The sequence below is a fragment of the Perognathus longimembris genome, chromosome 5 (assembly GCF_023159225.1).
Source record: "Perognathus longimembris pacificus isolate PPM17 chromosome 5, ASM2315922v1, whole genome shotgun sequence".
Taxonomy (NCBI): Eukaryota; Metazoa; Chordata; class Mammalia; order Rodentia; family Heteromyidae; genus Perognathus; species Perognathus longimembris.
Genome location: NC_063165.1, coordinates 27,636,092 through 27,649,910, shown reverse-complemented (window position 1 = coordinate 27,649,910; position 13,819 = coordinate 27,636,092). Strand labels below are relative to the sequence as shown.

The 13,819-nt window shown below is 34.3% G+C and overlaps 1 protein-coding gene across 2 annotated transcripts in view; it reads right to left on the bottom strand.

Annotated features, from left to right (window-relative positions):
* Window positions 1-13,819, bottom strand: part of Epha3 (EPH receptor A3) — a 288,619-nt gene that overhangs the window by 17,206 nt on the left and 257,594 nt on the right. For both annotated transcript variants that reach the window (XM_048346456.1, XM_048346457.1), the window contains exons 14-15: window positions 2,649-2,798; window positions 1,751-1,944 (exon numbers count right to left, since the gene is read on the bottom strand). In XM_048346456.1, the coding sequence (XP_048202413.1) occupies window positions 1,751-1,944; window positions 2,649-2,798 (344 nt within the window). The remainder of the gene's footprint in view (window positions 1-1,750; window positions 1,945-2,648; window positions 2,799-13,819) is intronic.

Below are 13,819 nucleotides of genomic sequence, written 5' to 3'. Positions count from 1 at the left end.
TGTTAAACTGTCATGTGGATTTCCAAAAAAAGTCTGCATTGTCTCTCCCAGTGAAGTTTAGGAAAGAGACTCCTCCTGATGGAATAACTTATGAGACATTTTATCTATACTTCTATTATTAAATTCTGTCTTAGAGACCTATAAATATTATAATCAAGAAATAAACTGTCATGGTCACATTCTGATACTGAGAACTTGGTTTAGATTGTCCTTAATCATTTTATTCAACTATAAAAAGTGGATGATGGATGCGCCTGTATTCTAAAAATAGATTGTATCTGGATCTTAATAACAGAACTATAAAACTCATTGAAGAAAATATATAGAAAAAGTATTATATTGTTAGTCTTAGCAATAACTTCTTTTGGGGAGTATGGCCACAAATAGGTGAGATTCTGTCAAACTAAAGAGTTCTATATAACAGAGAAAACGATGAAAAAGCAATCAACATAATGGAGAAACATTTACAAAACATAAGGCTAATGTGCACAACATATATTATTCATATAAGTTAGAGGCAAAAAAAAAGAAACAACCCCCACATTATAAAATTGATACAGGACTGAAATGGATATTCTGCCAAAGGAGACACAGAGTTGGTTATTAAGTACATAAAAAGTTGCCGAATATCACTAATCACCAAGAACGTGCAAAGCAAAATTATGTCCCACCCAGTGTACGTGACATGATATTATAAAAAAGCAAGAGACAGTAAGAAGTAATTAAGATGTAGATATTGTTGGGGTAATGTGAGTTCACAGCTGCCTTAATGAGAATAAAAAGTGGTACGTGCATATGACTCAGTGAAACCAATGCTGGGTAGACACCCAAAAACAAACAAAAAAAATCAGAAAATGAGGGAAGAAGTGACACTGCCCCCCCCAAAACTGTACTCATTGTCTCATTTATGTAACCGTACCCTCTCTGTACATAACCTTTACAATAAAATTTAAATAATAAATAAATAAAAGAATTAGTTTCAAAATACCTATCTCTGTGTCCATGCATTCATTGCCTTACACATAACAATCAAAGGAAGAAATGGCCTGAATATCAACAAAAAATGAATGGATAAAGAAAATGTGATGTATCTTATTACTATTTCCTTATCACATAATATATGTGACATATATAAGTATATATACATTCATATATTTATGTTTATTTTTATATACATACATGTGTATATATTATACATAATGTATGTAGGAAAACTCAGATACATTGTGAGATCATTATATAAAGTGAAATAATCCAGATAGAGAAAATTGCTGTATGAACTCATTTACATATGAAATTAAAAAAAAATCTAACACAGAAACAGATAGTAGAACAGTATTTACCATTCTTTCCTAAGAATGGACTGAAAGTTGCAAGCTATTAAACAAAGGCTGTGCTCCATCTTTCTCCCCTCTCCCTTTTCCCCCTTCCTATTGCTCTCCTGTCCTCTGCCTTCTCCCTCTCTTTCCTTCTTTATTACAATGGAAAATGTACGTGTCCGGATCTCTTACTTTCTAGACATAAGCCTGGATATAGAGATACTTCTAGACAACAAAATGATTTTAAAGTTAAATCTCAGAATTTTCATGATGATTAACAAGAGGCTTGAGAATCCTTCCCCAAGAACGGATAGAACATCTCTCTAGTTTTGTGAAACTCAACATTAAAATAATGCACCTGAAGGATTGGGAGGAAAAGAACAAGGTGGGCATGTTGGAGACAGGAAAACACATGCATTTCAGAATATCACCTTGCTGCCGCACTGGTGATGATCTTCAGACTGCCAGGATTCCGGATGAGCTTGTCCAGAATGCTGACAATCTGCTCGAACTTGGGTCTGTTGTTCCTGTCTTTCTGCCAGCAGTCCAGCATCAGCTGATACAAGGCAGCTGGGCAGTCCATGGGGGGTGGCAGGCGATAGCCCTCATCCACAGCTTTAATTACCTGTGTGAGAAAAGCAAAGTTCCCAGGGACTTAAGTGACAAGGCTGGTTTTACTTCTTCATTAACATTGACATAGACATGCATGTTTTAAAGTTATGGAATATACAGACTTCCATGAAATCTCAGTTTAAATGGATCCTCCACAGCATACTAATTCTCCTTGGTAAAATCCTATATACTATGCAAATAAGTAGCTGTTAGTCCATTAGTGTTTATAAAATACAGACTAGTGATTTTCAAATATTAATATGTATTAACAATATCTGCAGCAATTACAAATATAAAGACTACTATTCTCTCAGTCACTGAGTGTTTTGTTTCATTGATCTGCGATAAGTTCTGAGACTTCATGATCCTCAGGCCTTGTTTAAACGATCCTCTGCTATATATTCAATATAGGCTAGCTCAATAGCTATGCACATATGATCATATAAAATGATATGAAATGAAATGAACTCCAAGATATGGAAACAAGTGGTGTTTCATTGATGTTGTTATTTTTAACGTACTGTGTGATTTCTTAAAAGTACTAATGACCAATAAATCCATCAAAAAGTTCTCAACCAAAAAAAAGAAAAAGTTCTTAAGAGCTCCCCTTCAAAGTCACCAAGTAGAAGACACCTGGTTTCCTTATGCGCCACTTCCCTGTGCAGCTTGAACTTTTAATCTGAACTTATGACTCATAAACTACATATGCAAACTTACATCCTGATTGGACATCTCCCAGTAGGGCCTCTCTCCATAAGACATCACCTCCCAGAGAACAATTCCATAACTCCATACATCACTGGCAGATGTGAACTTGCGGTAGGCTATTGCTTCTGGTGATGTCCATCGAATTGGGATCTTCCCTCCCTTTAAATATAAAATCATAATAGGAAACAAATTAGCAGTGCATTGAATATACACCATACATCTAATTTGAAATCTGTCAGGATATTCTATTATGCAATGGACTATCTTGACAAGCTCCTATATCAATACCAGGCAGGATCTAACCTTTTTAGCAAAATTTATTTAAAGAAAAAAAGAATTGTATGTCAGGAAAAAATAGATGATTGATTAAATATTGACAGTTTAAATAAACTGAAGCACATTAATCATCAATTACTAAGCCTATTGCTGCTGTGATGAAAATTACCTTAGGATTGAAGGATTTCTACAGATTCACATAGACCAACACTTTTAAGCTAATACTAGTAAACAACACAAACCATCTCTTGCTACATAAATATGGATAGGCATTTGTAAACTAAATAAATTAAGGATAGAATTATACTTAAAATGACACACTGCTACATTAAACATTCATTTGGTGTGTTACCAACACAAGGAACTGAAAATATTTAAGAAGTCAAATATTGCAAGTACACTAATTTGCTCATTTCACACTGTATGCTTACATTTGAATTTCACAGTTTCATTTATATGTAATATATACTTGTGTATTGATTGAAAATTTATAAAAATTATTATTAGATATAATAATTACTTTCCCTGAACTTATAGTGTAGAAGAAAAAAAAGATTGCATTATGGGGACTTTAAAAGTATATATTGCATGGAATTTGCTCAGTGCACTAAATAGGTTTAATAAAGACATAAAAATGGGCAATATTAATCAAGATGTATTGTATTCATTGTTAAATGAATATTGTTAAATGACACCTCCTTTGTTGAACTACTTCAAGGTAATAATAAAAAGAAAACAACAACAAAAATGATGTACCAGTTGCTAACCATATGGAATGTACTATGCTTGGCACTTTGGATGAGACAATTAAAAATGATAGCTCTTTTGTTTGGAAAATGTCAGGCGAAGGGGAATGATCATTACTTGCTATGAAAAAATACAGGAAAAACTAAATATTACATTTCAAACTTTACAATTTCTATGAATCATTGCAAGTTTATTTCTGTTAAAATGGAAATTCTGATTCAGGAGTTCCAATGTGTAAGCAGTGTCTGCATTTCTAACAAACTTCAGGTGATGTTGACTTTTCCAGTCCAGAGACTTTCCGCTGAGTAGCAAGGAAGCAGCAGCAGCTGTGATGGATGCTCAGATCCAGTTGTGTGTTAGGATCCTGGATTTCAAGTATTGCCCCTTGATTGTGACAATAGACTTACATGAGTGGCGCTTAATGAAATCCAAACTGAATGCTAAACACAGCCCCTAGACAAAATCTATCTTCACTGATGCATAAAGAAAGTCAACAGACTTGCAAAACTGTTTGGTGTAAGTGAACTGAACAACTGGGCGGGGGGGAGGGAAGGGGGGGAGGGAGGGGGACATGAGGGACAAGGCAACAAACAGTACAAGAAATGTATCCAACGCCCAACGTATGATACTGTAACCTCTCTGTACGTCAGTTTGAAAATAAAAATTTGAGAAAAAAAAAAAAAAAAAGAAAGTCAACAGAAGTTCAATGAAGCATATTCAAGGGATAATAGTAGTGTCATGTTTTTAAATCTGCTACAGATATTTTGGCATGTTCTTAGTGCTCCTTTCTTTGACTAAGCACAAATAATTGAAACTATATAAATAGCATTAAAATGAAGAGAAATGATCTCTCTGCCTGTTGAAAATAGTACATGCATTTATAATGAAAAGACACAGATTCTTTTTTTTTCTCCCTACTAAGGTCTATTTATATTCACTTAAATGTAAAAGTTAAATATTTGTCACCCAAACAAAGTCCTTTCCTATTAAAACAATCTAGTATAAAATACCAATGGTCTCACTAAAGAGAATCCTGTTTGGTTTTATTAAAGTGAATTAAAATAGAATACACTAAAGGTGCTTAATTTTAAGTGCTTTCATACTATTTTCTGAGGAGAACTCTATTCAAATATTTTTAAACAGTTACATAGCAAAAATAAAAAATAATAACAATAAGAGTAATATAAATGATGATGATGATGATTGTTCTTTAAGAAGAGAGCTACATCTATGTTTAATCTTAGACAGAAAATCTTTTGCTGAGCTGTTGTAGATATAGTAACACTTCTATTGAAGGAAATTCTGTAGTCCAGAATTCCTAAAGGGAGTTTGTACAGCATGTTTTCTACTGCAGACTATGTGGATATAGATTCAAGCAAATTATTTCCAGAAAGACTTTCCAATCATGAGCTGTCTATTTGCTTTCACCTGTGAAAGTCTTACTGAAAACTTGCTTTAAACATATACAAATTTGAAACATGTGTGGAAATAAATCTATGATGAATTATTTTATTTAAAACATTTATTTTTTAAAATTCTTGTCCCCCCGACATATTTTATAACTGTTGCATCCTACTAAGCACACATGCACACACACACACACACACCCATTTCATAGTGTAACTTATGTTTCAAGTATATGTGTTTTGTTTAATTGTTGCATATAACTATACAATAAATTTGTGACCTCACCTCAGACAGTCATAATTTAATGGTGAATATAGGTCAAATCTATTCTTTTTACAATTTTCAATCACAATACATTGCCAACAAGTGTAGTTACAATGCTCACAAAATGATCAATTGAAACATATTCCTCTTATGCAAGTAGAATTATATATTTAAACCAGCTTCTCTTTATTCACATATCTGCCTGCATAGCTGGCCTCAGTAACTCCCATTATAATCCCTACTTCCAAAAAATGTTCACTTCAACAGGTAAATAAAAGCATAAATATTATATATTAATGGGTTAATGTGATATTTTGATAACTATATACAGCATATGTTTCAATTAGTCCAGACAAATCTTTTCTTCAAACATTTATTGGTTTTGGCACTACCAAAATCCTCTCTTCAGGCTTTTTAAAAGTTTACCTACAGTTAACTACTCTCACATTATGATAGAATACAAGAGCTTCATGCTATCATCTAATGGTAACTTAACATCCATTGATCGACCTTACCACCTTCCTTGTCCACTCTGTTCTTTCCAGCTTCCATTACTGTTAGCCTCTCAACTTCTATTAATCAACTTCTTTTGAGTCTATAAGAGTAAGATCGTTTGGTGTCTATCTTTCTATGCTGAATTCATTTCACTGTAGGTTAATCCATAGGGTTACAAATGGAGGAATTTCTATATTTTGGAGCAGCATCTGTTTACCTATTTATACAGGCCACATATTATTCATCTATTCATCACCAATAAACAAATATACCCACCCTCCTACTCACATTCTTTACATATGTGGACTTTTATATTTTTAGAGCCAGATTTTTGGGGAGGAGCATTATTCACATTTCAGATGAGATTATTCTTGTGATGGGGGCTGTCTTGGGCACTGTGAAATGTTTAGTAGCACTTCTGGCCTTCCTCATCTAGGTTACATATATTATTCCTCTGACATGACAGCCGAAAATGCCTTCAGGCTATATCAGTTTTCAAAAGGTTACAAGATCCTCCCTAGTTAAGCATCATTGCCATTTTAAGCTGTATGTAAAAATATTGAGCAGTAAAATAAAATAATCCAAGTGAGTTACGGGATTTATCTGTGGATATGTGTGTGTATGTGTGTGTGCACACATCTATATATACATATACTTACTATTTCCAGGGAGGATTTCATTTCTGTTCTATGCTTTGACTTTACAAAGTAGTAAAAGGTAAACTAACTCAAACAAATCTAATTATGGCATTTTGTTGATCTAGCAAAGACATCTTTATTTTTCCTCTTTTTAAAAAATTGTTTTCCCTTTTTTGTTTCCCTTTTTCCCTCTTTTTTGCTTCCCCAACACCAATTTTTATTTGAAAACAGGATGATTTTCTATTGCTAATGAAGTTCTTTCTTATAAACTACAACTTCTTAATCAGACAGCACTGTTATTAATTTATAATTTTAGTAAAATATGAGCAAATATAATCTCCAGATGTTAATTCATAAATGCAATCTTCATAGTATGATATTAGATAAGTGTCCTTAGCATCCTGTTCACTTTTGTAATATGAGTAACAGAACCTGGGACCCATAAATTTTAATTTAGTCATACTTTACAATAGAGCTTTTGGCAGTTAGGCTACAAGTTAGGCTACAAGTCTAAATTTATAAAACCAAAATTAATTGAATACACAGAAGCTTGACTCTATTAAGTTTCTACAGGGAGAGATACAGAATTTATCTATTATACTGTTGTTAATTTTGAACATTAATCTTCTTTTTCCTCTCCCTACTACCTCCTTAACAGTTAAACTCATATTCCTTAAGGTAATGTTAATTTCATTTAGTTTTAGAAATTGCTTTTTTATGTTGGAAGACTAGTTGACAAACAGATCTTTCTAGGAGGCATGGAAAAACTCAAATTTGATGCAACAACACACTTCCCTATTTGTTTTTGTTTGTTTGTTTCTGCTACAGTGAACCTATTCCATTGTGGGGCATGCCCAGATGCCTTGCCTCAGAGGAAGTTCCAGCTGGCCCCGCCTGTTTCCCAGCCCCAGGGTCATTTGTGGCTAATACCCTGGAAAGGTAGTTCTAGCCAGCACCGCCTCCCAGCCTTGGGACCACGTGTGGCCAAGATGGTGCCTGATTGTGAACCTGGAGACAGTCCTATGGGCTGTGACATAAAATAAGGCTGCCTCTCAGGATTGGTCCCTGGGCCCTCCACCCTTGACAGACAGCTAAGGCTGCCCCTCACAGTCCCTAGATAGGGGTACATACACCCCTCCCCTTCCTGCCAATCTTTGACCTGATTGGCTCCTGTGCCTTATTTAAGAGAAGGATCTACCTCAATAAATGAGACTTTGCACTGACTTAGCTCCTGGACTGTCTGTTGTCCTCCAGTGAGGGAGGGCTGGGTTCAGGCGATCCATCGACCCTTTCCTCTTCTTGGCTGGCTGGGTTGGGGCATGTTTCCCCATCTCCCCAGCATGTCAGGAGAGCATGGGAGGCTAGAAACCCCGACATTCCGTTGCAAATTTTATTGATTAGCATGGGCACTGGAGCTGGTCAAAATTGAATGAATTTTTGTTGGTAATGGAATATCAGATATTGTATAAGTAAAAGGATATATAAAAATAATGTGTGAAGATGTACTTTACCAGATTTTTAGGTGAATATTTTCTTGAATGTTGTCTACCTTCACCTGTCAATTCCTCATATATTTACATACTTAAGAAACGTTTCTAGTTCTTGGAGCAAGCATAGAGACACAACATATTGAGTATATCTAAAACCTCAACTGCAGAGGAACCTACAATTCAAGCTCAAAAGAATCAGAAATTAATGTTGGTTCCCTGTATTTATAATGCCAAACCTAGAGCCAAGGTCCTTTTAACATTCATCTGCGTATCAGCTTGTAACTGGGGACATAGGTAATGTTTGTTTGTTTTTATTTGAATTTTTAGACCTAGCAGGAATCTGCAATCTTGGTTCCTGGGCCTAGTTTTTACCCTCCTATTTAATTTCCCTAAAGTTTCTTGATTTTTCTGTGCACCTATTTTGTCACTCTTGAACCAAGGGCCATGAGGAATATGGAAATTAACTATATGCTCATTTTTATCTATTTTTTTCCAGGTTGGTTGTCTTATATACCTTAGCTCATTCACCTCAATTTTAATTTTATTTTAGGTTAAAGCTACAAGAATAGCAAAGCTACTAATGTTTCCAATATTAATTATTCAGGGATTTTAAGCTTGTATTAACTTTGGGTTAAACTGAGTATATAATTGAGTATCCTTCTGGGTGCTGTTGGCTCATGCCTGTAATCTTTGCTACTAAGGAGGCTGAAATCTGAGGATAGCAGTTCGAAGCCAGGCTGGGCCGCAAAGCCCATGAGACTCGTCTCCTATTAACGACAAGAAAACCAGAAGTGGCTCTATGGATCAAGTGGTAGAGCACTAGCTTGAGCACAAAGAGTCTTAGGGACAGCACCCAGGCCCTGAGTTCAAGCCCCACAACTGACAAAAGAAAATAATTATTGAGTCTCCCGCCTAGATTTACTTCTGTAGAATGTTTATAGAAGATTTAGAATAGATGAATGAAGTTGTACACACCAAAACACTATAATCTAGGGACAGAAACATTCCATAGCTGTTAATTTCAGTCCAAGAATTGGAAGTTCAAAACCATTTGATTTTGGTAAGAAACAACAGCTAGAGAAGTCATGCAGTGAACTTGTCCTTGAAAGATCCCACAACTCAGTTGTAAAGTATATTTAGATAATTCAAATTAGGTATTGAGCTAGACACTTGAAGTTTTCAGGAGCTTAGTTAAAATCTCATTGGATTTAGGGTTTCAAGCTTGTGTTTCTTGTGGCTGTTGCTATTTTTTTAAGAAAGAATATAAATGCTGAAATGTCTGAACATTGAGACATAACATGGCATACTTACCCCAATTTTTTCTTTCTCTGATCCTTTGTACAAATCTTTCCCTGCTGATTTAGGAATTATTTCATGGATTCTGAGTTCACTGTCTACCTGTGAGCTCTGTCAGGTCATACTTAGAGTGACAAAATACTTTAGAGAGTTTATCAGAGTTTATTGAGTATTTAACCTGAAAGAAAATATTGGCCTCTCAGGTTAAGAGTGGAACAATCGAGATAAATCATTTTGCTAAAGGATTTGGTATCTATCTGTTGTCAGGGTCTCAACTTCACTCAGTGCAGAAGACAAGGTGAAGGGGAGCACAAGAAGATTCCCAGAGGAAACATCTGTTCTAATCCCCAGTAGTTCAACTAGAGCAGCCACTGAGAGAATAGTTTTAGCAGATGTTGTTTGCTATAGACATCAGGGGTACATAATCCTTTAGGTAGCAAAAACCCACCACATGAACATTTTTCCCACCATTATGTGGGAAAATTGGAAATGTGTTGATTATAGGAAAATATTTGTATTCTAAGCTAATGGAGTCTATGGAAAAATTGATGGATTTAAATAATTTCTGTTTACTTCCATGATCACATAAACCAGTATAAAACCTAAGTAAACTGATGTGTGATGTATAACTTCAATGGAAATAAAAAGAAAATATAAGGATATGCCTAAATATGTGCCTTTTCTTAATTATATTTTTATAGTCTTTAAGTAGATTTAAAAAGGGGTTACCATTCAATGAGTCCATTTATAAACACAATGTATCTTGATCAGTACCTCCTTATTTTCATTTCCCTAACAACTCTTAATCCCGCCTATCTCCTCCAGTATCCTAGTTCTATGTGCATATATGTATATATGCATATATATACATATATATGAACTTTTATCAATGAAAATTATCAAGTATTTTTTATCACAAAGTTGAGGTACAGAGGAGTTAATGCTTCATAAGTCAGGCAATGAGTACATTTCTTTTGGACAATTTCACCTCTTCCTTTGCTCTCTCCCAGTTTTTCCTCCCTGTCCCCATGAACAAGTTGTAAAATTCACTGAAGTTGAACTTTACATAGTGTCTAGTGAGTACCACTGCTCCATTTGTTCACCCTTTGTCCCTCCTTTTCTGTGCTTCCCCTATACCTCCAAAGGAAAACAAACAAAACCAATAAAGAAAACAAAACAAAAAGCACTCCTGATTCCATGTTGGTCTATAAACAGACACATAGAACAGTGAAACAGACAAGAGTGTGAGATGTAAATCACCTGATACACAACTAACTGATTATTAATAAATGTGGTAGGAATATTCATTGGAGACTGTAACCTGACTTCAGTATTGGCAATTGATTCACAGATATCTTTCAAAGGAAAACTTACAAATGGCAAACACTTCTAAAAGAAAATACTTAAAATCATTGATCATCAGAGAAATGCAAACCCCAAACATTCTGAGATATTATCTTCTATGGGTAGGAATGTGGTCAAGGGATGGCATTAGCACATTGCCGGTGTGAATGTAAATTCTTATCGTCTTTATGAAAAACAATATAGAGGTCATCAAATCATTTGAACTATCATATGATCCAGTAATTCCCATCTCTGGGTTTATATCTAAAGGAAATGAGCTCCGTCAACAACATATGAATTGATATATAAGTATATATACATATATTTCTATATATAAGTACTATATATTACATATACTATAACACACACATATATGTACACACACACACACACACACACACACACACACATATATATATATAATTTCAGGTATTACAGCCTCCTGAGTAGCTAGGATTACAATCATAAGCTACAGATGCTCCACACAAGCCTTACTTCTCAAATGATTCTGCCCCACAACATTGCTATACAGGGGACCACACAACCTTTGGGACACAAACCACATTAAAATCACATCAGTATAATCACTCATGGTTATAAGTTAAGATTTAAATTATCATGTAGTTTTTAAATTATGTTTTTCGTCATTTTAGGTTCTCCAAGAAGACTTAGCAGATCCAATGACAAGAAAGGAAATTAATTTGTCACTTCTGAAGATTTATAGTATATCTGTTACTCTCCAATCGTCATGTAAACTAGAAGATATGCAGTTTCACACACACACACACACACACACACACACACACACACAATTGAATGATATTCAGCCTTTACAAAGAATAAAATCTCGTCACTTGTGACAAAACGGTTAGAAGGTCAATAATAAGTGGGAAAAAAAACAGGCCAAGAAAATCAAGCATGAATAATCTCACTCATATTCATAAATATCTCAAACATTGAGCTCATAAAAGTTGGGCATATAAAAATGGTTAACAGAAGCTGAGGGGAGTGGAGAATAGGGAAGAATCAGAAGGGTTTTTCCAGTGGGTCCTATGTTACAGTAAGATAGAACAAGAAGTTCTAGTACATTGTAGCACAACCTGCTGATTATACATACTAATTATATCTTGTTCTATTAAAAGTAATATAAGAAATGACTTTGAAAGTTCTTACCAAAAGGTAACAGTATATGTACAAGGAGGTATCATTGTTTATTGGTTTAAACATTATACAATGCATACAAGCATTAAAAAAATCATGTGGTATCCCATAAAAGAGTACAACTTTTAGGTTTTTATGTATGAGTTATAGCTTATTAAAAAGGTTACAAAATTAAATTGAAATCTGAAATTCATTCTGAACTTTTAGCACTGTGAATGTAATTTACCAAAAAGGAAATGTAATAAATACATTATAATGGTGCATTTTATTTAGCAGGAATATTGGATATTTTCAGTAAAGTAATAAAAATAACATTACCTTAATATTTTTAAAAGAACAAAACTTGTGGTAATACTACTATGGTTAATATGGGTGATTGAGGATTAAGGGAAAAATGAAATATTAGCTCTAACGCTCAGGGACATTATCAGATGTAGCCACCACTGAGACACTTTTGAGACAGTTGAGGCCATCAGAGATCATGGAAATGGTCTCTTTAATGTCTCTATTTAGATAATTACTGCTTGAAAAATGTGGCAATTCCATAGCGAAGGTTAGTAAATCAAAGGGGAAAAAGCGTGGGAATGAGTTTGAACCATGACATAGAGAATTAGGGTTTTAAAAGGATGACAGAAAAGAAGAGATTCCAATTCTCAGTCATCACAAACATCAAGGGATCAGACTGCTGTAGGTCATTGGGATGGTTGTTTACTCAGTGCCAGAGGAGGTTTGGCCTAGTCAAAGTCATGAGGACACAGGAAAAAACAGTCAAAGAAGGTGTTATCACATGTTTGAAAATGTAGAGCATTCACAGGTGGAATGGGAATAACAATAGAACATAATTTTAACTGAGTTTCTAGGGTTACCAACACTACAGACTGAACCAACACAGTAGGAAAGAGTATTGTTTATTATTCCCCAAATGTATATCCTGAGTTATTCACTAATGCAATTACTTTAATTGTCTTTTTGCAAAGTAAAGCCATGTAATATTGAAGTAATGACTGTGTTCAATTAAAAATTACTTAAGGCATAACTAAGCCTGCTTTTTTACCCTTAATATTTATATTGTTTCCTTTTGTCATTAATTTGCTGGGTAAGTATCCTTTAATCAATTAATCTCTCAGAATTCTGTGAAATGTGTCTATTCACACACTGCCAAAGTCTCAACTACTCAGCCTTGCTAGACCTTCACTTACTTTTTTTATGATTTGATTTCCTGCATAAGAGAGAAAACTCACATGATCAAAGCTTGGTTTGACTCATTTATAGATTTTTAGCCCCTGACAGAAACTGGTATAATGTAAATAGATACTAATATATTTGGCAAATGAATGTAAGGAGGAAAGAGATAATGGAGGGGGATGTGTTGAAGGAAGAAAGGAAGGAAAATATAGAAGGAGGGATGAAGGGACGGGTTAAAGGGAATAAAGTTAGGGATAGAAAGAAGGGAAGAGAGGGAAGGAAAGAATCATGTAAAGAATAGGGACTAAATATATGAGCTATTATTATTGGAATGCTTAAAATGTTCTTAATATGTAAAGTCTACTAATTAGTTATGTTATATTTTATGAAATGTGTTATATATATATCATGTAATATTTAATACACAATATTTTTGCATAGGACCATCATGGCATACATAGATTTTAGGCCTCCAAAATTATTCAAAAGAAAGATTCATTCTTGCTATTACATATGATTTTTCAAGATTATTTAATCACTTAGCTTTATCACTTTCTAATCTCTTTTTGTTTTTTTGTTGTTGTGTTTTTTTTTTTTTTTTTTTTTTTTTTTTTTGCCAGTCCTGGGGCTTGAACTCAGGGCCTGAGCACTGACTCTGCCTTCTTTATGCTCAAGGCTAGCACTCTGACACTTGAGCACAGCGCCACTTCTGGCTTTTTCTATAAATGTGGTGCTGAGGAATCAAACCCAGGGCTTCATGTATACGAGATGAGCACTTTACCACTAGGCCATATTCCCAGGTACACTTTCTAATCTCTTGTTTTTGTTCTTAGAGTAAACTTACATAAGACCTCTATACTTTAATATTTATAATAAT